Raw genomic sequence first — 27,817 nt, forward strand, 5'->3', positions numbered from 1 at the left:
TCTCAGTAGAGTAACAGTTCTCTCTCCCAAATACCTGTTGTGAATAAATATTGTTTAGCATTTGAGTTCTCTGTGAACAGGATCTTATTATAATATTAACCTCAAAGGTTATATTTCCTTTCTCTTTCACCTCAGGGAATATTGGCAAATCAATTGGTTGTGATAGTCCCTGTTATTTCTGAGTTCCAGTCCAACTTAAGCATCTTCCTGTTGGCAGTTTTTCGCTTTCTTTCCTGAGATGAGAGACCATGAGCTTAAATGAAGGAGAAGGGAAAGAAATGAACAATTATTGAATATTTTCCCTCTGCTGTATGTTGTACTAGATGCTTATGCATTGTCATTTAAGCCTTACAGCAAGCAAGACAGGTAGTAATGTCCCCATTTTACAAATGAGAAATAGAGACTTGGAAAAGTAAGTAACTTGCTGATACAGGAAACAGTTATGATTGGAGGCTTAATTGAATATTAAAGCACAGATATAGGTAAGAATTCCTTTTTTTCCATGAGATTGAAAATTTTATTTATCTTATGGTTAATATTAATCTGAAGAAAATTTAATAGATACTTTTATATTTGTTTAACTACTATTGTAAAATTCTGTTCATGTGTTGTATACATATAATACCTCCATGTATTCCTACACACAAATGTGTACTTCCACTATTAAATTACAGACCCATGAATACACTGACTTTAACAGGCCAGTTCAGTTTTGCTGAAGTTCACTCCTGGGTGGTTTTTTGCCTGCCTGAAGTCCCTGAGAAACCTCCAGCAGGAGAATGTGTGACATTTTATTTTCAGAACACCTTCCTGGATACACAACTTGAAAGTACCTACAGGTAAATAAAACTTATTACTGGTTCAGGAATGTTTTTATGTAAATAGAGCTTCTAAATCCTATTTCCAACAATAACCAGTTAGAAAATAAATGATTTGAATGATTTGAAAAGACCCTATCAGAGTAGCAATAACAATAACATCCATATAAGATCTGCAGAAATATCTGTTATTAGAAATATGCAGAACTTACATGAAGAAAACTTTAAAATTTTATTGACGTAAAAGACTTGATTAAATGGAGTAATATATTCAGTAGTCATCAATATGAAGACATAAACATGGCAGTACTTCCCCAAATTGATTCATTTACTCTAGCTTCAGTAAAAATTCCATTGAATTTCTTTAGGCAAAAATAGAATATGGCTCAGAACTTGAGAGTTTAGAACAGTACAGGGTTTTGAAGCTATCATATAAAGGGTAGAGGTCATATTCTACACTCTTCTCAAGCTCCCAGTTGCACTCCTGCCCCTTTACTGTCACTGCTCATTCATTTCCAATAGGCTTCTATAATTTCTGTTTCTGAATATAGTAGAGGCTACATTTTCCTTCTCTTTTGTTCCTGTCTCTTGAATGTGAAATGACCTATTTCTTGGGTAAGGCTGATTTCTCTACATCTGCTCTTTGAGCTTATACCTGTCTCTCTGTCTAGGATTCTCTCCCTAAGCAGATTATTGAGGTATTCTACTTCTTGCTTCCTGAGACTTTACCGTGCTAAATTCTGGATATAGGAGTGAACACATAATTTTACCTCAGAATACAGCCTTTTGGGACCAAGAAGTATCCAGCAGTATAGCTGGTTTTGTTTTATTTTGTTTTTGCATCAGTTCTGTTGAGGTTTTACTTTGCCCTCCAAATCTTACATGTGTCTAAACCTGTAATAATGACTCCTGTTCTGAAGTACCACAGTAAACCTCACACTTTAATCAGAGCAGACAATTCAACATGCCCCTGGCATATTCTGTATTATTATAATAGCATACCTTTAGTATTTTCCCATTCTGTGCCCTTAAATATTCTTTCCTTAACAATCAAAACTCTACTTATCCTTCAAGGCTCAACTCAGTTGCTGTATTTTGAAGCCTTCCTTGAGATTCTCTTTTCTGTTCCCATAGTATTTTATTCTTACCTGTCTTAGGTATTGTTATTTGTTTGAAGTATATAATAATTTTTATGTAAACTTGTTTCTTCAAATTAGACTTTAAGCTCTTCATGGGCAGAGTCAATTTCTTAATTATCTTTGTATGTTTCCTCCAAGTACCTACCACATGGCTTTGCTCAATGAATGTTTTTTGAGTGCCTAAATAAAATACATTTATGTGGAGAAAGTATAGAAGCATGTGCTTTGGAGGCAAACATACTTAGGTTTGAATCATGGCTCTGTGACTCACCAACTATTTGACCTACCTGGATTATTTAACTCTCTGAGCTTCAGTTTTCTTTTTTGGGGGTCGGAAATAATAGCACTTTGTTGAGCTGTGATGATTAAAAGAAGATAAACCATGTGAGTCATTCTACAGTGCCAGGTACTGTTAAGTGTTTAAAATTAAATATCGTCAGTTAAAATTAAATACTAGTGAAAATACCATGATTTTTAAAACATAATTGAAATCGATATAGTATGTAGGATTCACCTTTCTAGAAAAAAGAATTAGCATTTGTCTACAACTAGTAAATATAAACTATTGGTGTGTGTAAAAACCAAATAAAAAGACAGCATTTAATACATGAAAGGTGGTATATGTATTAATTAGGAAACTTGATTATCATAAGAAGGAACCAAATACAAGAAGACTTAACCAAATAAAAAGAATTTATTAGCTCATATAACTTAAAAGTCTAGTAGTAATCTGCCTCAGGCAGAACAGGATTCCTGGCTTACCTGATATCATCAAAACTGTCTCTTTCCATTGCTCAGCTCTGTTTTTGTCTTTTTTTTTTTTGGCTTTTCAAATAAGTGCCATGTGGCTACCAGCAGTTCCATCCAGTTTTCTATCTTTTCATCTATCCTAGAGCCTCTCTTTCTGAATAGTTCCAAATAAAAGCCCCAGGATTGAGTGTCAGTATAAAGCCATGAGGTTGGAATACACTGCTAAATGCTTCCTTCAAAAGTCCCACAAATGGGGATGAGGCCAGTGCCAGTGAGACTACAGTTGACCCTCAAACAACACAGGTTTAAACTGCATGGGACCACTTACACATGGATTTTTTTTAATATATATATAAATACAGTACAGTATGGTAGATGTATTTTCTCTAATGATTTTCTTAGTAACATTTTCTTTTTTCTTATTTTACTTTAAGAATACAGTATATAATACATATAACATACAAAATATGTGTTGATGGACTGTTATATTATTGGTAAGGCTTCTGGTGAGCTAGTTAAGTTTTTGAGGAGTCAAAAGTTCTGTGCTGATTTTTGAGTGTGCAGGGGTTCAGCACCTCAACCCCCACAGTGTTCAAGGGTCAACTATATATGGATTGAGAAAGGTAAGAGAACAAAGAAATGGTTCTGTAAAGAAGATGAAGAGTCCTCTGTGCATAATAAGTGGCAATAAATAATGGGCATGGAAGAATGAAAGATATTACTCTTAGGTTTAATATCTGCTTTCTTTTGAGAACGAAGAATGTAGTCATGTTGTGATTTGTGTGATTACATCAAAGAAAATCATGTAAATAAGCAATTATAAATGCATTTTATATACATATGGGGTTAGTTGTTGGAAATTTTATTAGTGAAAGTAAAGAAAGATGCTTTAAGGAAGAACTTATAGGTAATTGTCATGTTTAAGAGGCATATATCTAACATCTTGTTTAGTTTCATAATTATGTTCAGAACTTGAATTTAATAATAAAAGTTTACACACTTAAATATGCTTTATATTAATAACGTGATATGTATATAAAGAGATCTAAAATCAAATGAATTTTAAAAACCAGCTCCTAGTCACAAAATATGTATTCACTGGACCTAATTACTATATTTTCTTCTAAAGCTGTTCTTTTAAAAATATATTAATTTTATAGGAAAGGAGAAGGAGTTTTTAAATCTGACAACATTTCTACTATATCCATCCTAAAAGATGTGCTCTCTAAAGAAGCTACAAAAAGGAAAATTAACCTCAACATATCATATGGTAAAAAAAAAAAAAAAGAAAAAAATGAATTATTTTGGAGGGGTATTTTTGTTAACAGTAACAATGTTTCTGATCAAAGTGACTTACCTAATTGTGTCTGGATCAACTTCTTCTAGAGATAAATGAAGTATCAGTCAAACACACTTTAAAGCTAATCCACCCAAAGCTGGAATACCAGTTGCTTTTGGCTAAGAAAGTGCAATTAATTGATGCTTTAAAAGTAAGTATGTATTTCGTGGATTCACAATCATTGTTTTATTGTCATGGGATTTCTAAAATTGTAAAGACTTTAAAGTTACACTGGATTGAATTTTGAACATTAAAGTGCTTCTGTTTTTAATTTTAAATAAGGAATTGCAGGTTCATGAAGGAAATACAAACTTTCTGATACCAGAATATCGCTGTATTCTAGAAGAGGCAGATCACCTACAGGAAGAATACAAAAAGCAACCTGCACATCTGGAAAGACTCTATGGTTAGTGAACTATTCTAGAAAACCTTGCCATATTCCTTTCCTACTGTTTACGAAGGATCATGTGAGAGAAAATGGGCAGAAAGATAAGCAAAGATTACAGCATTCATGAACCAGTGACAACTAGTTTATTGCATCAAATTTTTTGTCAAATTAGTTTTCATATTTAATATTTTTACTGGGTAGAATGAAAGTAAAAAAGTGAAATAGGTGTAATGCAGTAAATTAATTTCTGTATATGAAGAAACCCGGTATGAAGTGAATATAACCTATGAAGCATTAAAATGTAGGCTGTATCTCACACAAATAATTTTCAGGTTTTGTTGATACTATGAAATATCAAAATGCAGCATTTAGTATTTTTTTGGCAAAATGTAATAAATGATACATTGTGCTATAAATTTATAGTTCAAAACTCTTTTTGCTTTGGTGGTGACATGTTGGATGTTTCACACATTGTCTTGAAAAACAGTGAGAGCAAGAGGGAGATGTGAAGGAAAGGAGAGAAAGAGGAAGAATGGAACAGCTTAAGGAAAACTTCTTTTATTTTGCAATCTTTATATAAGACCTATGTGTATAGCACACCTATTGATTTATAACATCTTTATTATCAGGTGGGATATTTAATCATTACAACAACTCTGCAAGATAGATGGTGTTATCTTCATTTTTTACATTTTCTTAAATTGAAATCTGAGACTAAAGAATTTGTTGTCACATTCGTAGTGGCAAAGCCTGCATTAGAACTTCCTCACCCCAAACTGCATGCTGTTTGCGCTATGCCAAATCTTTTAGAGTCAATTGGTATCACCTATCCACACTGATCTTAAGCCTGTCTAATGAATTTATTTTTTACCCTGGGACTTGCTCACAAACTATAACAATATCTAATATCTTAATATTTACAATATGGTAAACACATGAAGATGAGTGGTACAGAAAACCATCTCTTACCACCAGTTCCAGAATCCAGAAAGCTTTGAAAACTAAAGCTTGTTTCATAAATCATTTGGTAGCATATTTGACTCGATCTGAATTAATAATTTAATGACAAACCTTACTTAAACTGGCATGGGGTTATTTATAGTCATTTTTTTTTTCCACGTTTATTTTTATTTTGGGGACAGAGAGAGGCAGAGCATGAACAGGGGAGGGGCAGAGAGAGAGGGAGGCACAGAATCGGAAACAGGTTCCAGGCTCTGAGCCATCAGCCCAGAGCCTGACGCAGGGCTCGAACTCATGGACCGCCAGATCGTGACCTGGCTGAAGTCAGACGCTCAACCGACTGCGCCACCCAGGCGCCCCCATTTTTATTCCACTTAATGTGAATATTTATCCACATATTTTGTTGCAGAAACACTATTCTGTTTTGTTATCAGATGTTGCCACTTATTCCCCTTGGATATTATGCCATATATGGTATGTTCCTTTTATTATTATCTTTCTAAAATATAAAAAATTCTGAAACATGTCTTGGATAAATCCCAAGAATGGTCAATATATTGATGGAATGTTTTATTTCAAATACAGCTGTTAAAAACAGAATCTGTCTACACTATCTCAAAATGGCCAGCTTGGTGGGAAAAATAAACCACTTGTGATGTTATATATACCAAAAGCAATTCAGAACTGGCCAAGAGTTAATTATCTGAATTCAGTAGCTTTTAACCAGTTGTTAAGAGGATTATTAACCAAATGATTTATGTTTTGAAACTTGCCTTAAAGTACCCCCAAATAAGAGCACCTGGATGGGCTCAGGGGTTAAGCGTCTGACTCTTGATTTTGGCTCAGGTCACAATCTCACAGTTCATGAATTAGAGCCCCACTGACAATTAGGCTCTGCACTGACAGCATGGAGCATGTTTGGGATTCTGTCTCTCCCTCTCTCTGCCCCTCCTTTGCTTGCTTGTTGGCTATCTCTCTCTCAAAATAAACTTTAAAAAGAAAATCCCCCAAATAAATATTGTTTATAGTATCAATCCCTTTAGCCTTGTATATTAAATAATACAATTATGAGTGCTTAGAGAATTTCAAGTAATAACTTACTTTCATTAAGTACTGTGTTAGAAATTAGTACTAATCAATGATAGGAAATTAACATTTTTCTTTATAGGCATGATCACCGATCTTTTCATAGATAAGTTCAAGTTCAAAGGCACCAATGTAAAAACCAAAGTACCTCTTTTACTGGAGATTCTGGACAGTTATGATCAAAATGCATTGATTGCTTTCTTTGAGGCTGCATGAAATATATAAACAAGGTAAAGTTCCAGAGTTGTCTTTTTAAACAAAGTATGTTAAAACAGAAATATAGGACATGCTAACTGTACACACTTTTATTTCAAATGCTTTTTAATATCATCTAAAAATATTTAAGATGTGACTTCTTTTAGTAGTGCTTCTATTTTGAGAAATGGAGCTTTTTAAAAATAAAGGAATTTTTATTTTAAAACAAGTGGAATGATTATAAGGGACATTAATGAATTTTTTGCAAGTGGATGTTTTAACTTTTAAATTGAGAAATATTTGGAAAATAAAAATCTATTCAAATATATAACAAGCTACACACATGTATAAATTGCTTTAAAGTTTTCAAAATGTATTTACATACATTACTTCATCTGATCTTCACAATACATATTATTTTGTCAGTCTATAAGAAAACCAATTCTCTGTGAGGTTAAGTGATAAAGAGGACATGCTGTTATTTGTAAAACTGGGACCAGATTTCAAGTTCTGTTGCCTGGCATGTGTCCTGGTTACTGTATACGTTGTTAACTAGTGGAAGTAACTTACCAATTATTTTTTCTAGGAGTTGAGATTGATTTGCAACTGATTTCACTTTTGCTAGGTAATGTTTTTATGACCCATGCTCAGTTTGTGAAATGCTTGAGTTGCCCCAGTGCTATAAATAGTGGCCAGGGAAATGAGCAGAGCTTGCACAGATTGAAGGGATCTTAATTTGATGTCCTGTAACCAGTAGAGCTGTACAAAGGTACTATGTGTGAATAGTGCAGAAATAGTGATGGCTTCTTAGATTTTCCTGTACTAGGATCCACTGATTACCTTTTTATCATATATGGAGGGAAATATGACTTTAAGGTTACAGAATACAGAAGTTTTATTCATTAATCTTAATTTACATTTTGTCATATTCAGGGAAATATTGTATTTAAAGGTTGTTTTAAAATGGCATAAAGATTATAATGGAGATAAGCTATTCTTTATGTTTTCAAGAAGGGCACATTATATTTATTATATGCGAGCCTTGTATATTAAATTTGAAAATTTGTTAAAGTCACATATCACTGAGAGTTTTCTTTTAATAAGGTCATATTTTTATTATAGTTAACCTTCATTTCTAAATGGAACAAATAATTATATCTAGGTCACTAGAATTTCACTGGTGCTTTTTGTTGGCTGCCACAGCTTGGCAAAATATTCATCAAAATCAGTGACTGTCTAGTTGAATTTCTTGTAGACCATTACTATTTTTTTATATATATGTTATATATATGATGTATCATATATATGTATCATATATGATGTATCATATGTATATATGATGCGTATCATATATATATATATATATATATATATTATATAGATATCAACAGTTCAAAGTGGCACCTTACTTAATTGCATCTTCATTAGGTAAATTAAAAAGCATGACTGAAGAAACACCTAAATGGTAAGATATTATAGTCTACCACTTGAGTGTCAGTTATTACGTTAGCAGCGGGTAAATGATTTATGCTCATTATATAATCATGAGAGCCGTATGACATGTAGACATTACTCCCAATTAATAGATAAGAAAACTGAGGATCAGAGACATTAAATAACTGGTCCACGACTACCAGGCCAGTAAGTGGCTGGGTCAGATTTTAGACTTTGGGAAACCAGGCAGGCTAACTGAAGGTTCCACAGCTAACGACTGGGGTGGCTCACTAATAACTGCTTAAGTTTAACTCAGTTTATCCAAGAGGCAGCCCTAGCCCAGAGCCCAGGGATCACCTAGTGGCCCAGTTTAAAGTCACCAGAAACTGGGGACCCGCCTCTTCGCTCGGCGCAGGCGTTTTCCCTCCCGCCGCCGTTCGGCGTTTCTCCGCCTCTGTTCCGTGGCCTTCGCGGCCGCCTTCATTCGCCTGCGACTGTGTCGCCCAGAGTGACGTCACGGGCGTCGGCCCTTTCCATTGGCTCATTTCAATAGTCGCGGGATACTTGAACTGCATGAACAGCCGCCGCTCCGGCGGGCTGCTCGCGACATCTCGGGGGCGTCTTTAGCCCTCCACGCCCGGCAGTTCCTGCCTACGCCTTTCTCAACTTACTTGGAACTCCGTGATCTCAAGCGGGCAGGCTGGCCCGGGCTGCGGCGGATTGCTACGGCTGGAGCGTTTCTTGTTGGGGTCGGCGGGACGGAGTACACGCCGCTAGGCGCCCCAGGCTGATTCCGCCGCGACCTCGGGAGCAGTGATGTTGGGCAGCTCCGCGCCGGGGCCTGCGTCCCGCGAGGCGGGCCCGGCGCTGCTAGCATTGCAGCATACGGAGCTCCAAGAGGACCAGGAGAACATCAACCCTGAGAAGGTGGCGCCCACCCAGCAGCCCCGCACTCGTGCCGGGCTGGCCGTACTCAAGGCTGGGAATCCGCGCGTTCCAGCACCGCAGCAGAGGCCCAAGACACGACGGGTAAAGAGATGAGCGGTATCTGCAGGAGGGTGGGCCGAGCGGGAGTTTTGCACGAGGTTTAGCAGGCCGAGGAGCGTGGCAAAAAAGCATCTTCCGAGCTTTTTTAAAAGGAGTCCTGGCTCTTGAGTCACCTTGATCCCTAGTTTTCTGGCGTGTGGGATGCCACTTAATAGCTTCTCCCCCATTGCTCTCTTCGCCAGCTGTGTTATGTTGCCTGTCTGCTGTTTATTGGGGATGTTTTTCTATAGATAATGGGGGTCAAACCAAACCCTAATCAAGTCCTACGTGTGTCCGCGCTTTTCTCGACGCTTTAAACGCCAGGCCCTGCCCTAGTATCTGGACCTCCTTTCCCTCTCCATATGGTTAAGATTACCTCAACTTTAAGAAAGGGTATAAAAAATACTTTGCTTTTAGTAAATTCCGCCATTTTGCCGCATTTGCTCGGTTGCTCCACCCTTGGGCGAAAGTAGTGAACCGACACCTCTTTGCCGGCTCTCCTAAACTTGTCATTTCTCAGCCTGCCCCTCCACCCATCTTCTGGCCTTGATTAGTTTTGTATCTTCCACTTAGTGTGACTCTTTTTATAACTTATGTAGGAATGCCTGTAACGAATTTGAACATCCCTTTCTTCAGCCACTCAAACTTTACCGCGTGGACTTTGCCCCAGTTTAATTTCCTGAGTATTTGGGAGTAAAAAGCAGACACTGAGACCCATAAGGGGAAGAAACCAAAACTCCATTCAACAGGCTCAACGCCAAATATTTATTTCTTTTTAGGTTGCACCTCTTAAGGATCTTCCTATAAATGATGAGCATGTCACTGTTCCTCCCTGGAAAGCAAACAGTAAACAGCCTGCATTTACCATTCATGTGGATGAAGCAGAAGAAGAGACTCAAAAGAGGCCAGCTGAACCTAAAAAAACAGAACATGAAAATGTCCTGGCTTTTAATTCAGCCATTACTTTATCTGGACCAAGAAAACCACTGGTACCTCTTGATTATCCAATGGATGGTAGTTTTGGTAAGTTTTAAAGAACATCTGTATCAAATCAATGTAATCGTAATTATTAAATACACTGGGGGAGCCTGGTTGGCTCACTGGATTGAACTTTTGACCCTTGATTTCGGCTCAGGCCATGATCCCAGGGTTGTGGGATCAAGTCCCACACCGGGCTCCCTGCTGAGCACGGAGCCTGCTTGAGATCCTTTCTGCCCCTCTCCCCAGCTCACTCCGCACTCTAAAATAAAAAATAATAATAATCTCATTCTTTAAAAAACTAAAAAATAGGCTGCATTAATGCTATTTTGTACTTTAAGACATTTTCTTACTTGATCCTTAGCACATTTATGAACTTGGTTTAATGTAACAAAATTTAGAAAGTGTGTGACTCGTCTCAGATTTCACAGCTAATATGTTGACCTAGTGATCTATAAATCCTAATTGGGTATTCCTCCCTTCCCGTATAGTGCCAATCACATCAATTTAATTAGATCTGAAACACTTTAGTCTGACCCTGGAAATGTTTGCTTGCTTCCAGAGAATAGATTTCAGTTGTATTCATAAGACTCACTTTGTACATACCACTCAGAGTATTTGAAAAGGATGCAGCTTTCAATATTGTGATATCTAACATCTCTTACAGCTTTAAGGTAACATTTATTTTTGAGAGAGAGAGAGAGACAGTGTGAGCAGGGAAGGGGCAGAGAGGGGGAGACTCTGAAGCAACCTCAGGCCCTGAGCTGTCAGCACAGAGCCTGATGCAGGGCTTGAACGAATGGCGAGATCATAACCTGAACTGAAGTCGGATGCCTAACTAACTGACCCACCCAGGCACCCATCTGTTATAGCTTTAAAATTTTGTTTCTGTAAATCCAGTCTGATACCAGAGAGGGACATTATTCTACTGTAAGTCAAGCATTGAACCATGGCTTTGCACTTAACCACATAAAAATAAAAGTAGCTGCTATAAAGACAGCTCTGCCAACAGTTTATGCAACTTCTTTACCATAGGTCTGCTGAGTCACTGGGCAACTCATTAAGTTTAGTCTCTAGTTCTACTGTGAGAAGTGGTCTAGAAATTGCAGGAAAATCCTTTGGAAATAAAGTAATGTTTGTATTTTTATTTAAAATTTGCCACAAATTTTAACCTCAAAGTGAACCCTGAAGTGAAAAGAATAATTAATGATATTCTTTGCCTTAAAAGATAAAGTTACAGACATGAATCACTTGTTGATTGTAGTGTTAATTTGTTTGAACTGCTTGTAACAAACCTCATTTTCTCATTCATACACTCATAGAAGCACTGCTTCTTAGTTATTGCCTAGATTGTACTTTGAATATGTCAGACTTTGGGGTCTGCAAACTCTCAGGATAAATACTACATAGTATCTCCAGACTTTTTTGGATTTTAACTCAGTCCTAACAGAATCACTGTGCCATCTGCTCTTATTTCTCATGCAATATGAATATTAACATAGTACTTGATCTTCAAACTCATTTTCCTTTTAGTGACCTATTAGTATTTTTTCTTATTGATTAAAACCAAGTGGAGAGAGGTACTAAAACCACAGTGAACTATTGTTTGTACTTTTTCATGAACAGCCCTTTTTAGTTGGATGAAATAAATGCTTTCATATGGGACTCCTTACAAGGGCAGTTTTGGCTATTAAATTAATTAGAAAATTAAACAATGAACTTAATCATACTTCTGTATTCTCCCAGAGTCACCACATACTATGGACATATCAATTGTATTAGACGATGAAAAGCCAATGAGTGTCAATGAAGTCCCAGACTACCATGAGGACATTCACACATACCTTAGGGAAATGGAGGTAACAGCTCTCTGAATCCAATTTTTATACGGTTTTACTCATTGTGGCAAAATGAAACTGAGAGGATGCTTTTAAGTTCCTTAACTGGTGGTGAATTAGTCTAATGTTATACTGATGTTTCTGGTATGTGGCATCTTTGTTAATGGTAGAATAATCTAATTGTAATTTTAACATTATACTAAGTAACTTTCTCAACAGGTTAAATGTAAGCCTAAAGTGGGTTACATGAAGAAACAGCCAGACATCACTAACAGTATGAGGGCTATCCTTGTGGACTGGTTAGTTGAAGTAGGAGAAGAATATAAACTACAGAATGAGACCCTGCATTTGGCTGTGAACTACATTGATAGGTTCCTTTCATCGATGTCTGTGTTGAGAGGAAAACTTCAGCTTGTGGGCACTGCTGCTATGCTGTTAGCCTCGTAAGTCCAACTTGGTTTGTTGGATTAAGTGATTGGTACCTTTCTGTGTAAGGAAGAGGTTGTGATTTTTAACACTGACATTTTAATATACACAAGGCAGAGTTGGAAACTACTTTAGGGGTAGCAGCATGAAACAGTGTGGAAACTAGTTTAGGATATTAATTTTCCCAGATCTAGATTCCAGGGTACCTTAAAGATGGAGACTGGCTACTTTTTAATACACTTGGACTAGATTACCAAATTTTAAAAAGTGTGATTCCTTCCATCAAAAAGTGCTTTCTGGCATAAAATCATATCTTCTTAATACATGGAAATTAAATTTAAAAACTAAAAATGTTTATTTTTCTAAGAATTTCCTAAATTTTCATTTACTTGAACTCTGGCATTGTTACCATCTTGGGAACTCTTAGGCCTCTTATTTGACTGCATTGGGACAGATATCCCATGAGTCCTGTATTGATTTGGGTCTTTCAGTTAGCATCTATCTAGTCTCTGCTGGTAATGGTCAAAATCAGTGGAAACAGGCAACTGGTGGAGTGTAGGTTTGGGACTCATTCCATGTATTCTGCTAAAGGGACTTCAGAATTAGATAAACAGCTTGCTTCTCTTTTGGAAAGACTGATTACTTAAAACTTCTTTCATTGTAGAAAGTTTGAAGAAATATACCCCCCAGAAGTAGCAGAGTTTGTGTACATTACAGATGATACCTATACCAAGAAACAAGTCCTGAGAATGGAGCATCTAGTTTTGAAAGTGCTTGCTTTTGACCTAGCTGCACCAACAGTAAATCAGTTTCTTACCCAATACTTTCTGCATCAGCAGTCTGCCAACTGCAAAGTTGAAAGTTTAGCAATGGTAAGTTCTTTTTATTTTGTTGAATGAAGATTCTTAGGTCACACAGTTTAATTACATAGCTTTGGTCAAGGGATTTAGTATTTAGGGGACAAATTAATGCTATAGTGTAAAGAGAACCTACCATTGGTGAAAGGTAACATGAATTGGGAAAGTAACTAGGAGTAGTGGAGTGAGGATTGAGTCTTGGGAAATGGTAGCCAGAAGAGTTTTAAAAATTATTAAGAGGAAAAAATACAGGATGAATGAAGATGGAGCAAAACACTAAGATAATGGATAAGGGCTGTGACAATTTTTTTTTTCCTATGGTTGCCATAGAGCCAGTCTTAAAAACAGGAAAATATTAGGACAGAAGGGAAGGATTTGAGGTTTGAATTCTAGAGCTCTTGTGATCATAAAGTATATTTACATTTTCATTGCAGTTTTTGGGAGAATTAAGTTTGATAGATGCTGACCCATACCTAAAGTATTTGCCATCAGTTATTGCCGCAGCAGCCTTTCATTTAGCACTCTACACAGTCACAGGACAAAGCTGGGTATGTATTTCGATGTCTTCACACTTCTGCCTTGCAACTTAAATATTTGTGTCAGTTAAGTCAGATAATTGTCCTATACAAGAGATGGTGGACTAGAGGTACTAACCTGGAAAAACTTCAAAAAATCTGCACTGTTTAAAGTGTCTTACCTGTTTAGTAATGTATGCTTGTTAGGTAGAAAGCTTAGTTATTACTTGGATTTGAAAGGCGTGCTTAAAGGATCAGGCCATAAGACCTGCTGCTGGCAGGGAAAGTAGTAAAAATTGACCAAAGTCAGCATAAAAGATGGAATAATGACTTGAGAAAACTAGATTTCTTAGCTGGAGGTGTTAGCCCTGAAATTTAACAAAACTCCAGCTTAATGCCAACTACTAACTCATTGTGTTTGGTGTCTGTTCCTAAAAACAAAACTCAGTGCTTCTCTACCCACTTCTCTGCAGCCTGAATCTTTAGTTCAAAAGACTGGATATACCTTGGAAAGTCTTAAGCCTTGCCTCATGGACCTTCACCAGACCTACCTCAGAGCACCACAGCACGCACAACAGTCAATAAGGGAAAAGTATAAAAGTTCAAAGTAAGAATTAACATGATACTAAAGAAGCTTGCTTTTCCAGGCTATTGCATGATTCTGGGACGCCTGACATTTTAACTTTATCAAAGGATTCACAAAACAGACACAGCCTCCCTAAGAAACTGTTCTTTTAGCAGGCCAGGTGTTCTGAGTATGCTGTAGTTACCCTTTCTGTCCTGCATTTGAGGGAAAAGAGGGGAGAGGAACGGGTATGCGTGCATGTTTTGTGAACCAGACAATGATTGTATAACCATTAACTCAATCAGCATACAAACAGCAATTTTGAGTTCCTAGTATATATATCATTCCATGAGCCCCTTTACCCAATGAATATTTACAGTTTTTTTTTTTTTTCCCTACTTCCAGGTATCATGGTGTTTCTCTCCTCAACCCACCAGAGACACTAAATGTGCAACAGTGAAAGACTGCCTTTGCTTTCTAAGATGTAAATCACTCCAAGTATATGGTGTACAGTTTTTTCTAAGGTTTTAATCTTTACAATCATTTCTGAATACAGAAGTTAGGGTCAAAGTACAAATTATGGTATCTATTACTTTTTAAATGGTTTTAATTTGTATATCTTTTGTACATGTAACTATCTGAGATATTTGGCTAATTTTAAGTGGTTTAAAGTATTAATGATGCCAGCTGTCAGCACAATAAGAATAAGAATAAATGGATTTAGAAAATTTGGTTTTGTAAGTCAAATTTGATTTGACTACGGTATCACTCAGAAAAATTAATTTCATTTATTATAGAAGGGGACTGGGAAGGCTTCTCTTGTGTAGGAAAACGGATAAAAGTTTGAGCATCCATTTTCCTAAGCCACTGGATCAATTTGGTGACTTGCGCATAATCCAAGCATATCTGGAATAAATCTGTGCTTATTTATCTGTTGTGATGATCCTGAGAATCTTTCAGCTCTTTGTACACACTATGAAAATGCTTTTTCATTCCTCAACTTTTACACTTTACTGAAGTGACAGTTATTTAAAACCTGTTAAGTTGTCCAAAAGGTTTATTTTAAAGCATAATGTAAAAAACTATTATGGAATTGACTAGATTTTATAATGGATTTGTGAAGAGAAAAATACCCAAAGTTATTAGCACTGAATAAATATCCTTTTAATAGTTATATACACAAATATACAACTATGTGAGCTTCAATTAGCAGCTCTCTTCTTTTTTCTCTTTTTCACTGGCTTTTTACTTGGTGCTTTTTCTTGTTTTGCACTGATGGTTTGTGTTCTGTGAATAAAATAAATTAACAGTTTACTAACAGTATTAGCACTACAAGCTGATACCATGGGTGGTTTGCCACACTCATAATATTTTGCTCGTTAATTTTGGATTACCAAAATAGGAGGCCTCATTTTTTCCAAAATAGGAGGCCTTATTTCTTCCAGTAGAATATAGAACACTTGCCAACTATGAGACTAAAATGCAGTATTACTTTAAAAGTAATCCAGTTTTATAGAATTAGGTCCTAATGTTTTTAAATCTCAGTTTGAAGAAACCACAGAAAGAACAGCTGGATTTCAAATTAAAAAGGGGATGTCTGTTTATAGTAGGATAAGATGAGAATAAAACCAGAAAAGTCTTGAGTATGTGTATACACTTGAAATAAATCAGAAACTTGTTACCTTATTTTCTTTGGATTCTTGTCTGGTTCTAAAATGATCATTTCTTCTTCTTCACTGTCTGAGAGTACTATGGGGGCATCTTAAGAAAATGTTAAGGAAACAATATAAATAATCTCTTGGAAATTTTCCACATGGGTTTAGGTCAGCAGTTCTAATATTCTATTTCTGTACAAATATCCCAAACTACTCTGAGTGGAGGCTTACAGAACTACTTGGTTCTTTTCCTTAAGTAATTCCTTGGAGCTCTGAAAAATAACATTACTTTATTTCCTAAAAATTCTGTAATTACATGACAATTATATGTGTTCAATATAATTACATTTCATACATGTCATAATAGGAGAAAAAAAATCTATATAACTTTCTATTAGAAACAACACTGGAAGGAAAATACCTAGAAGCAGAATTATTGGGTCAAAAGGCATACACATTCTAAAAGATATTTTGCTAAATTCTGCAAAAATACTGTTCCAATTTATACCCCAAGAAATAAGTATATGAAGAAGCCGTCTTCCTATTCACACTTGCCAATGGTGACATTTTTAATATTGCCTAATACAGTAGTCAGAAAACATCCCCTTTTGCCTTGAATTTATTTCCTTTGTTACTACTAGGGTTGCCTATGAAATAATGTTACTGGCCGTTTGTATTCTTTATCTTTGACCAGTTTTTCTCCTAAGCCTTAGTTAATGAACGATATATATAAAATGTGAATTAACCCTTTTCCCAGTTGGCATATCAAGTCTTTGAGTTTCCAATTAGCTTCTCCTTGTGTTTCACAAGGAGAAAGGCTTCAGAAAGGCTTTACCTGCTTTATCCTCCCAATTATCTTAGGTCCTCTTTGATATATTCAGTTAAAAATACTATTCTTCAAAGCAGCAACTGAATGTTTAGCACTAACCTTATTAATCTTAGAAAAATATTTCACAAATATATAAAGAGGCATATGCAAGGATGCCTACTGGAGCACTATAACAGAAAGTGGTAACATTTATCCATAAGGGAATGATTAGGCCAACCTAGTTATTGTCAAACCTACAATTCTATGCAGCATTTAAAAGCGTGGCTGATCTATATGCAATAACATGAAATTCTAACGATTCATTCACAGTCCCTGCATTCAAGCAGCTTATATTGGTGTAAAAATACAGTAAATAAAAACCTAAGGGTCCCAATCAATGGGGATTTTTTTTCCTTATAAAAACCCTAGCAGGCTCTTAGCAATGTTTATAGGCAATAATTTCATTCCTTGACAGTAGGCAGCTATGCATATTATATATGTAAACAGTATCCCCTTCACTATTTTTTTTCAGCCAGATTTAGTAAATGCACCCTTTAGTTCTCTGCCAGCCTACTTCCTACATCCAAACTTGTATGATTTGTTTTTACTACATTAAGAAAAAAAAAAAATTCGCAATTATTATGGGCCAAGCAAGAAACTGACTTTCCTAACAGTAAAAATAACCACAGGTTAAAAACAATTTTCTTCAGTTCTATAGTATTCCAGGTAATTCTAGAGTTTTGTATGTTCTAATACCGCTCTGATACAATAGCCATATACGGCTATTTAATTTTAACTAAAATTAAAATTTAAAGTTCTTGTGTCACAAACCACAGTTCAAATGCTCAGTGTCTGCATGTGGCTAGTGGCTATTATATTTATTGAACAGTGTACATATAGAACATTCCTAACATTACAGAAAGTTCTATTTGGAAAGTACTACTCTAACAGATGTTACAATATGGGCTTTTTATGTTTGAGTCTAGAAACTACAAAGGAAAAACAGCATGTAGTAATGAAATCTTTAAGAAAAGCCTCCCTTTAAAACTGGCTCAGATATACATACAAAAGAAAAAAATTATTAAAAATGCCACTGCATACCAGAATACCACTACTCCACAAAGATAAGCACATTGTTTTAGAAAAGAACTGGAGTAATATAGTAGTTTAGCATCAACAGCTTAACTGAAATTTAAATCACAAAATATTTAGCCCCTTTAAAAAAAGAACTGCTAATACAAAAATAAGATCCCTACAATAGGAAGATTCACATGTATTACATAAAAGCCGTAAATAAAGTGTTACCTACCTTGACTTCCAATATTGGAGACTTCTCTAGTGTCCATTTTTATACTATCAAGAATGATAGCTTCATCACTGCCACCTTCATCATCCTCTTCCTTCTCAGAGTCTTCAAGATCACCCCAGGAGTTTTCTATTCCCTCTCCAATTTGGGCAGTTCCAGGAGTCCAAAGCACAGGTTTAGAAACACGTAACAAGTTAAGAAAACTTTACGGCTATTTGATGCAGTGTTAAGAAAGATGAGAATAAAGGTTTCAAGACTGAAGTGTTCCTCAAGTTTGTATGTAAAAATTTTACTAATAGCTACACTACGGGATGGCTGACCAATAAAGAAAAAAAACATGTAACACAGATAAGATTTAATGGAAACAATGGTGAGAAACACCAAGACATACTGGCTTTTAACAGTTGTAGTAATACATTTGGCAACTGGATGAATAAATAATTTCCAAGAACAATGTTTATAGTATATAAAATGCTTGACCATGCCATTGAGATTAAAGAACAATTTTCCAGGGGTACCTGGGTGACTCAGTTAAGTGTCCGACTCTTCGGCTCAGGTCATGATCAGGTCATAATCTTGGTTCATGAGTTCAAGCCCCATATAGGGGTCTGTGCTGGCAGTGTGGAGCCTGCTTGGGATTCTCTCTCTCGCTCCTCGTCTGCTTCCTCTGTCTCTCAAAATAAATGAAAAACATTTTCCAAAGGAAAATAAAATGGTGAGAATTCGTTAAGATAGAAGATTTCTTGGTTTTGTAGGATAGCTAAAGAGGTGGATGTTACACCAAGGGCTTAATATAACTAATCACTGTCTTGTATCTTAAATGCTTTCTCTAACAAAGCAGTGTTTCAGAAAACAAACTTCAGTATGCACACCTTCCCATATACCTAATGACGCCAAAAATGATATGAATTCTGTTCCTGAAAAAACCAACAATAAAGATACACTTCTGAAGGAGGTTCAGCTTCCGCAATAATTTCTTCTGCTTTCTCTTCCACATCAGAGGTATCAATAGAGGCCTTTTCCATTTTAAATGCTGTGATTCTTTGGCTTGCTATAGACTCTGCAAAGCCAAACTTGCCACCTTCTTTCCTGTGTGGGTGTTGTTTTTTGTTTTTTTTTTTTGTATTTGGGGGTGAAGAGAAGTGAAAAGGGGGGAATGAGAGAGGGAAGAGAAAACAGGAAAGGAAAAGTTAACCATTTTATCCTTTTGATGGAGAAAAATTAGAAAAAAGCTATTTGACTAACTTAACCTCACCAATTTATTATGCTTATCAAGAGAAATAAAAAAGTTACTATAATTACCATTTACTGAACCATGTGCCAGGCAAATGCTAAGTGCTTAAAAGTATATTGTTCTCGAATCTTCAAACCAGTTCTACCAAATAGGTATTAGCCAAATAGGTATTACCTCCCATATTATAGAATACTGAAGTGATAAGTTACAGATCTTGCTTAATGTCACACAGTAGGAAACAGAGATGGTAATCAACCCCAGTTTGTGTTCCTTCTGTTAATTTGGGCTACTAGATTCTTTTTTCTGAAAAAAATGTTCATTTTTTATAGAAAAATATTCTGTGGCTTCTCAATACAGATTATGTTTAAATTGGAATACAATATAACAGTTCCATCAACTTTCAAAAAATATTAAGTAGTATGTATATTCAAATTAGATTAACAAATAATGGACGATGGAGTGTGAAAATTACATGGTTACCCTTGTGCAAGAAAAGTCCTTAATAGAAAAATCTATTAAAAATAATAGATTAGAACGTTTAGTTCTAAAAAAATTAAACTTACCTAACTTTCTGGTCATTCTCCAAAGCCTTCTGTATTAGCTCTGTAATTTCCAATACTTTCACACCAGCTATTTTACTACATCTCAATACCTATTTATAAAAGTGAATTCTGTTATTTAAAGACACCAAACTACATAGCTTTCTCTAACAAAACTATGCATATGAGAACAGTCTTTCCACCTTTATAAGCCTGACCTTTTCAAATATAAAAATACAATGTAAACAAAAATTAATGCAAAATGTGAGCATTGTTTTAAAATATCTGAAGGATTATCATATTAAGAAAACAGACCAAAAACTTCCCGGATGGTGTAAAAGATACCACTGAAAAGGCCACAGACATACATTATATACTCAGGGATGCACTAACTACCTTGCTGTGTGAGTGATTGATCCACAAAGCACTAGTTCAAGTCATGGCTACAGTGTCCCCAGGAAAACTTCTATAAAGCAGAGATTCCAAGACCTCAGGGACCTAATGGATTAGAATCTCTGGAAATAGGGATCTGGTAATGGTCTTAATAATGGTAATAGAAACTAACATTTACAGCATACTTAAGAAATGCTACACAGTGCAATATATCCATGTGTACTTACTGCATTCTTTTTTAACAAGGTGTCAATATTCCCTACTTTACAGATAAAGCCAAGGCACAAAGATATTAAATCATTTGTAAAAGATCAGTTAGTATAAGGCAGAACAGGAATTCCAACTAAAGCAGCCTCTGCCCCACCTGTGCTATATGCTATATGTTGATCTATCTTCTAAAAGCCTCCATGTGAATCTGATATGTAGCTGTATTTGAGAACTACTGCTTATTGTACCCAACTTCTGAGAGTAAAACTATCTTTTTTACCTAATTTCTACTTTTTGGACACTTTTTTTTTGAATAGGGATATGAATCTCTTTCCTCACTGGAAGGAAAAAAATGTTCCTCTGCATAGAAGGGCTAGACTCTGGACGGCCATAAATGGAGCAGGAAGGAAGAAAGGAGGATCCCTTGCAGCCACCAGTCAAAGGAACATAATGATAATATTGAAACCAGATTCTAACATACCCTAGAATCAAACATTGAAAACATCCTTGATGGATTTTAGTTAAACAAGAAAAAGCTTCTAAAAAGAAGAGACCTGTTCTTTTTTTTTTTTTTTTTTTAATTTTTAAGTCTATTTATTTTGAGAGAGAGAAAGAGAATGGGGGAGGGACAAAGAGAGAGAGGAAGAGAGAATCCAAGCAGGCTCATGAACCACAAGACCATGACCTGAGCAGAAATCAAGAGTCGGAGGCTTAAGCGACTGAGCCACCCAGGTGCCCCAAGACCTATTAATAAAACATTAATCAAAGCACTAACTTGATCTTTCAGCAGCATTATCCCACCACTGGATTGGATAGTACAAATCTCTCGATGCTTGTTCATGGCAATCACCAGCAAGCCATCCATTACACGTTCTTCTCGTTCATTGGGATCCACCAATAAATATGTACTGAAATGAACGTTAAATAGACCTAAGCAAATCTGAGGCTGAATGCCTGTCAATTTTAAGATAATGAACATTTTTAAAAGATAGCATTAATAAAGTTTAACACAGTGAAGGTCTGAGCCTGTGGATTTGAGTCACTTTAATGAAATGAGATGAGAATTCCACTTTTTAATGGACAAAATGAATGGTAAGTGAGTATCAGTAACTATTACAGTAAAACCACTTAAGTTCATATTGGTTTTATTTAAATAATATATATTCTAAGCCTAATGCTATCACTTTGATGAAATGACTTGTGGCTCATTAATAAAAACTTAGATAACATTAATTTGGTTAATTTTAAAGGCTCCCTGGTATCCTATACTCTGAAGTTTTTCCAGGTTCTGCTAATGTCTCTTTAAAAAAATACTATTTCCTCACTGTGTAATGTTGGTCTCTAGTGACATGTGGCTACTGAGCCTTTGAAATGCAGCTAGTCCAAATTGAGATGTAGTACATGAGTGAAAAATATTGGATTTCAAAGACTTAGTAGAGCTAAAAGAATGTAAAACATCTCACGAATAATTTTTAAGATATTATATATTAATATTTTCGATGTAAGTAAAATATATATAAAAATTTTACCTGTTTCTTCTCTTTTTTTAATGTTTATTTTTGAGAGAAAGACAGACTGAGTGCAAGTGGGGGGGCGGGGGGCAGGTGGAGAACTGAGAGGGAGACACAAAATCTGAAGCAGGCTCCAAGCTCTGAGTTGTCAGCACAGAACCTGATGCAGGGCTCAAACTCACTAACGGCAAGATCACAACCTGAGCCAAAGTCGGACACTTAACCGACTAAGCTACCCAGGCAACCCTGTTTCCTTTTACTTTTAATGTGGCTACTGGAAAATTTAAAATTAGATATACGGCTCATGTTGGATTTCTACTGGATAGTCTATTTTCCTGCTAATGAAATTCTACACTACAATGAACAAAAGTTGAAAGCTTTTCTCTAGTTTTATTCATAAAATTATTCAAATACCTTACTTATATATCTCCCTTTGTTTCTGGAGAGATTTAAGGCTCAAGCTTTCATTTAAAGGTACCATTACATGGACCTACAACTCCAGTTTTTCTGTTGTAAGAAGAATTAGCAGTGAGTTGTGAAGAAACTACTAGAGAAATGAAGAAAACTAGATTTTTTTTCCCCCATTTGTGAAACATTCCCCCTATGACTTGCTGCTATAACCACTCCATCTAATATGCTCCTCTAACATGCTCCAAAGTCCTCTGTCTTCCCTTAATCCACAGTAATTCTCACCCCATTTTCCCTACTTACGGCCTAGCACACAACTCTCCTAACACCTGTACATCTCCAGCACCACCATGCTGCAGTAAATTTTTAAGTATCCTATGAAAAGTGTTGTCAATTCTATTGAAAAGGCTCTTTGTCAACTAATGCCCTTACAAAGAAGAAAAAAAAAAACCTACAAGGTGCTTTAATATTAGAGGAGGTATTTGTTCATTTGTCCATAGCACATTTGAACGGAACAGAAAAGTCCTAGCTGCATTTATAATTTCAGTCCACGATAAGAATGAGACTTACCCTTGCTGGAAGAAAGCAAAACTGACACAAATGGGCATGTGGTGGATGCTCAGCGGTACAGGATCACGCTCTTCAGGTGTATACTGTTTGGAAACAGAAGTTTAATGATTAGTCACTAAATGATAAACATATAAAAAATATCTGGCACATCAAATATTAAAATAAAAAATGAAATCCCTTTAATCCTCAGTACTTAAATAACTCGTTTACAATTATGTTTGACTTTGCCCCTCATTCCTTAAAACTTTATGCAAAAACAAAACAAAAAAAATGTATTGAGGCATAAATACCATAAAATCCACTCATTTTAAGTATATATCTACTCACTTTGTAATAAACTTATAGTTATGTAACATCACCACAGTCCAGTTTTTTAACCTGTCCATTACCTCCCAAATCTCCTTGAGCCTGTCTGCAGTCACTTCTCACTCCTACTCCCAGCCCCAAGCTTTCCGTCTAGGTGGAATCAAGTAATTTTGTCTTTTACATCAGTTTCCTCTGAAGTTAGCATGTTTCATCCATCTTGTAGTACGTATCAACAGTCTGGTTCTTTTTACTGAATTGTATTCCACTGTATGGATACTGCATGGACACCACATTTTGTTTTTAGACTTATCAGTGCATAAACATTTGGATTGTTTCTGATTTGGGGCTATTACGAATAACACTACCATGAACATTCACGTGAAAGTCTTTTACTAAAAACGTATTATCATTCCTCCTGAGTAGATTCCTAGGTATGGAATTGCTGGGCTGTATAGGTTGACACTTGTTTTTAAGAAACTGCCAATCTTTTCCAATGTGGCTATTCCACTCTACTTTACCACCAGCAATAACTCTACAGTACTTTTTAATCTTTCTACTTTACTTTCTTATACCAATTCCCTTATCTCAGGGAACATGTCTCTATTGTTAAGAAACCTTTGTCTCTACTTCTAAATCTTTAAAGAGTCTCCTCTAGTCTAATGCCTAAAAGCAGCACATGAATGACTGCTCAGAAATTTAGGCATGTGATATTTACTTTCACAACTTCAAGACTCAAACTATCCACAGTGTACCTTTATCATTCCAGCATGAATTCATAGAAACTGAACTTGACATATCGAGCAAAAAAGAGAAAGGCAACGGAAATAGTAAAACTTAACAGTTTTCAAAATGTAGCTCTTACACTGGCAGCATTAGTATCACTTGGGACCTTTGTTAGAAGTACAAATTTGTAGATCCTACCCCTCCCCTTTTCTGAGGGTAGAGCTTAGCATATGTTTTAATAAGCCTTCCAGTTGTTTCTGAAGGACTTTTGCCAGAGTAACAAGCACAAGTATCTCAGTGCGCTGAGAATCATGGGTTTTTCACACACATGGTCCCTAAGCCAACTACTTCATCTAATGCTCAATCCCAAGAAAAAGTCATCTGGTTTTATTCTAGAAACGAAGATAGGGTGTGCTTTTATTGACACTTTAATACAAGAGATTTAAGAGATTTCAAGGACAAGTTCGACCATATATCATTTGGGCCTTATCAATTTTAGGACCTCCCTAATTACCATCTATAGTAAGAATTCACTAATAAGTTGCCTGCACCTCAAGGATATTCATTCAATGACAGGAATAAGCCTAGCTCAAATCATGGAAGCTTACCAGTGTTACTTCATCTCCTTGGACAGAGACATCAGGTCTTCGGAAGTGACACAAGGCTACAATTGCAGCAATGCTGGCAGCATCAATAATATTCCCATCGTGATTTAATAAATGTAGGTCCACACGTATCTGCCAAACCTGAATGTGAATTTAAAACAAAAATCCTAACTGATCACAACCAGTGGCTATATATAAGGAAAAGTAACATTGTGTGCAATTTTTTCTCTTGCTGTTAAAACATGCAGTTACTCCTCCTATCAATAAAAAAATACTTAAAAAATGTTAAGCCTAGCCAACATCTGACGTACCAATTGTTCACTTTTCTGAGTCATCTGACAACAGCAAAATATATACTCTAAATAAATAGAACCACTATACAATTAAAACTAAGATTTCCCCACCCCCAAGCCTAAATGTTTTTACTGTGTCTCCTAACTTTAAAACCTCAAACTCTTAGGTTTTCTTGACAATATTTTAATGTTGTCAAAAATATTTAATATTTTAATAACACTACAAGTCATCCAAATAGGAAGAATCCTATTCAAAGATAGTCAAAAAGATAGTCAAAATACCCTAATCAAGAGTAAAGTTCTAAAATCATTATGCAGCACAATTTATTGAGAGTATTATTTCCAGTGTCCGCCTACCACTGCCCCCCTATGTAACCCTTTATGTCAATAAACCTATACAAAAGGATTTTATCTGTTCTTCAGTTCTTCATTCATGAAAAAGGAACACATTACCTGCTTCTATCAAGTCACTTAAAGAACATAAGAAAATAAATCAGAATATATGAAAAACCACAAGTTCTTTGAATGAGACATTTTTACACACATCCAAGTTGATGCTTTCACCAATGTTTATTGTCCCTTCAGAGAGACAATATGAAGTTCTATGGGTAGCACTCAGGGACATTTGAAGTGAAGTGAATCAGTATAAAACTAAATTAACAGAAGCTGAGAATAAGAGTATAGATATAGGAATCCATGAATCAACAATACTCAACTAAGATTAATAATTTTGGGCATATTCCCCACCTTTTCACCAGCAACAACACAGAGAGATTCAGTGTCTATACACTTCGAATTTCTTAGACATCTTTCCAAGAGTCTATTCAACTTCACCAAGAGATCTGACTGCCTATGAAAATAGGAATGGGATAAAGTCATGAAATATAACACCAGGTATTAAAACAATAGCTTGCTGTTAGGTTCTCATCTGGCTAAAGCAGCTTTAAAAGAAGATTTAAATACCTGCCAGGTTCAAAAGCTGGGGCAGCCATCTGAGAGAGTTCAAGGTTAAAAAAAAGAATACCTTCTGTTGCCCTATTGAGTTTTGGAGAAACAAGTTCACAGGAAACCTGTCCAAGAACTCTGCAAAGATAAAGTACAGATCTGTTAACTAAATATATCTCCTTTCCAATTAACAATAAAACCTAAAACAGATATCAATTAAGTTTAAATCTTACTCTGAGTGATAACATACTCAGTATGTTATTAGAAGTTGAAATTATGTATAAAGTATAATAGAGTATATACAGAAAATAAACATATTGGCATACCCCCCAAAATAACAAGAAAAAACATCTTATTACTATATATATATGTATATATATATATATATATATATATATGTATATACACTTTATTTTTTTGATCAATGATCTTTACTTCTCTTTTCTAAAACAAATATCTGTTGAACAAGATGGCATGAAAACTTGAGATTTCTTAGTTTTCATATGGCATTATCTGGCTAACATCTGACCAATATCCTCACAGCTTCCAAACGAGTATTAAAAACCTAATTCTCGTGTCAGGAAAATGAGAAAAGTAGGACTACAAACTCAGGGCAATTACTGCTGGCTGTATATATGACTTGAAAAGATCAGAAAACCATGTGACACTCATGTGACAAAAAATAGGACTGGGGTGCCTGGGTGGCTCAGTTGTTAAGTGTCCGACTTCAGCTCAGGTCATGATCTCACAGTTCCTGAGTTCCAGCCCCGTACAGGGCTTTGTGCTGCTGACAGCTCAGAGCCTGGAGCCTGCTTCTGATTCTCTCCTCCTCTCTGCCCCTCCCCCACTCACATTCTGTCTCTCTGTCTCTCAAAATTGAACAACATTAAAAAAAATTTTTTTAATATATGATTAAAAATTTAAATGTAACTATAAAACCCAAAAACTCTTGCGTTAAAGAAAATATATTTATCTTGGCAACGAAACAAAGAAGTCTGTCCACACTTCTTAGCTGCTTTGTAAACAACAAACAATAAGGTTCTTTTAAACTTCTCCCTATTGGAGCTTTTAAATAATTTGAATCCTTTGTTACCTTGTTTTCCCAAGTTCCACAATACAGCATCCATAATCTGTTCCAAACGTGATCTTGATGTTCCTATAATCATAGGTTTGTCTGCCATCCAGCCGCTGTAAGCACAACATTCATTCGTTTATTAGTTCAACAAATATTTACTGAGCAGCTACTTTATGCCACGGCCTAACATTTGGGAGAAACGTGGGATACTAACCACTCCCCACAGGAGAGTGGAAACTACGTGCCCCGGCACTAATAGTCGCTGGGGTAACTCCAGCCTTCAACTGAACTGGAGGGGGCGGGGAGAGCCTTAGGGATTGGGGGAACGCACCGGCGGTTCATTCCAGGGGTTCCCTGGGCCTGCGAAGGCCAGCTCTGCGCGTCTAAGCCGGAAGGCTAGGAGCGGCCGGGCGACCAGAGCATCCACGCACCGCGAAGTTCCCCGGGGCCATTTACCTTCTTCTCTTCGATGGCGCGGAGTAGGAAACGGCGCTCGCAGTTTGAAAGTGGCGTCTCCTTCATGCTGTAGGAGCACAGGCCACACTAGCACCGGAATCCGCAGGGAAAAGTGAACTTAGTCCTCTTCACGCGTCTCGGCTCGCTCGGACGCGCAGGAAATTTACGTCATCAAAGCTCGGCGGCTGAAGGTGGGAAAGCCAAGGCTACTGCCGTCGCTAGTGCGCAAGCTCAAAGCGAGGTTGGCACCCGCGGAGCTGGCTAGGAGAAGCAAGTGAGTTTAAGGAGGCGAGTTTCTGAACGGGAAAGTCTATTTCTTTTATCATGAAGTGTAGGGAAGAAAAGGACAAGAAAATAACGGTCAAGGATAGAAATTAATATCAGTAGAGGGCTTTCACATTTCACCCTTTCCTCAGTTTTAGCGGGATAGACTGGACGGGTATTGTTATTTTACAGATGAGGAAGTTGA

At 36.2% G+C, this 27,817-nt stretch overlaps 3 protein-coding genes and 1 long non-coding RNA gene across 7 annotated transcripts in view; 2 read left to right on the top strand and 2 right to left on the bottom strand.

The window, feature by feature from the left end:
• BBS7 (Bardet-Biedl syndrome 7) overlaps positions 1 to 6,904 on the top strand; it is a 37,667-nt gene extending 30,763 nt beyond the window's left edge. For all 3 annotated transcript variants that reach the window (XM_043569252.1, XM_043569244.1, XM_043569260.1), the window contains 5 exons: positions 675 to 839; positions 3,868 to 3,977; positions 4,094 to 4,197; positions 4,329 to 4,452; positions 6,563 to 6,904. In XM_043569252.1, coding sequence (XP_043425187.1) covers positions 675 to 839; positions 3,868 to 3,977; positions 4,094 to 4,197; positions 4,329 to 4,452; positions 6,563 to 6,696 — 637 coding nt within the window. In that variant the 3' untranslated portion in view covers positions 6,697 to 6,904. The remainder of the gene's footprint in view (positions 1 to 674; positions 840 to 3,867; positions 3,978 to 4,093; positions 4,198 to 4,328; positions 4,453 to 6,562) is intronic.
• Positions 144 to 8,590, bottom strand: LOC122476518. Its single transcript, XR_006295517.1, has 4 exons — positions 8,467 to 8,590; positions 6,629 to 6,688; positions 2,245 to 2,313; positions 144 to 253 (listed from the first exon to the last, which is right to left on the bottom strand). It is a non-coding gene; the product is annotated as an uncharacterized LOC122476518 (long non-coding RNA).
• CCNA2 (cyclin A2) lies at positions 8,578 to 16,000 on the top strand. Its single transcript, XM_043569292.1, has 8 exons — positions 8,578 to 9,138; positions 9,915 to 10,158; positions 11,860 to 11,972; positions 12,171 to 12,394; positions 13,042 to 13,249; positions 13,669 to 13,782; positions 14,223 to 14,356; positions 14,720 to 16,000. The coding sequence occupies exons 1-8, from the start codon at positions 8,926 to 8,928 to the stop codon at positions 14,772 to 14,774; spliced, it is 1,305 nt and encodes a 434-aa protein (XP_043425227.1). The 5' UTR covers positions 8,578 to 8,925; the 3' UTR covers positions 14,775 to 16,000.
• On the bottom strand, positions 9,877 to 27,514 carry EXOSC9 (exosome component 9). 2 transcript variants are annotated; one of them, XM_043569279.1, is made up of 12 exons: positions 27,349 to 27,514; positions 26,911 to 27,005; positions 25,836 to 25,955; positions 25,620 to 25,722; positions 24,583 to 24,720; positions 22,946 to 23,028; positions 21,232 to 21,364; positions 19,881 to 19,969; positions 19,026 to 19,172; positions 18,087 to 18,268; positions 15,997 to 16,075; positions 9,877 to 9,967 (listed from the first exon to the last, which is right to left on the bottom strand). In XM_043569279.1, the coding sequence occupies exons 1-12, from the start codon at positions 27,412 to 27,414 to the stop codon at positions 9,955 to 9,957; spliced, it is 1,248 nt and encodes a 415-aa protein (XP_043425214.1). In that variant the 5' UTR covers positions 27,415 to 27,514; the 3' UTR covers positions 9,877 to 9,954. The 2 variants fall into 2 exon arrangements, with proteins under 2 accessions (XP_043425214.1, XP_043425206.1); XM_043569271.1 differs by lacking the exon at positions 9,877 to 9,967 and adding an exon at positions 15,454 to 15,601.
• Positions 27,515 to 27,817: the final 303 nt, after the last annotated feature.

Source organism: Prionailurus bengalensis, chromosome B1 (assembly GCF_016509475.1).
Source record: "Prionailurus bengalensis isolate Pbe53 chromosome B1, Fcat_Pben_1.1_paternal_pri, whole genome shotgun sequence".
NCBI lineage: Eukaryota > Metazoa > Chordata > Mammalia > Carnivora > Felidae > Prionailurus > Prionailurus bengalensis.

Bases quoted from the DNA above. Each gene is read 5' to 3' on its own strand.
- EXOSC9 (XM_043569271.1), bottom strand. From the start codon at position 27,414: ATGAAGGAGACGCCACTTTCAAACTGCGAGCGCCGTTTCCTACTCCGC. The intron at 25,956-26,910 runs GTAACAAAGGAT...TTATCTTTGCAG, and splicing joins GTGGAACTTGGGAAAACAAG to AGTTCTTGGACAGGTTTCCT. The intron at 25,723-25,835 runs GTATTTAAATCT...CTATTTTCATAG, and splicing joins CCAGCTTTTGAACCTGGCAG to GCAGTCAGATCTCTTGGTGA.
- CCNA2 (XM_043569292.1), top strand. From the start codon at position 8,926: ATGTTGGGCAGCTCCGCGCCGGGGCCTGCGTCCCGCGAGGCGGGCCCG. The intron at 11,973-12,170 runs GTAACAGCTCTC...CTTTCTCAACAG, and splicing joins CATACCTTAGGGAAATGGAG to GTTAAATGTAAGCCTAAAGT. The intron at 14,357-14,719 runs GTAAGAATTAAC...CCCTACTTCCAG, and splicing joins GAAAAGTATAAAAGTTCAAA to GTATCATGGTGTTTCTCTCC.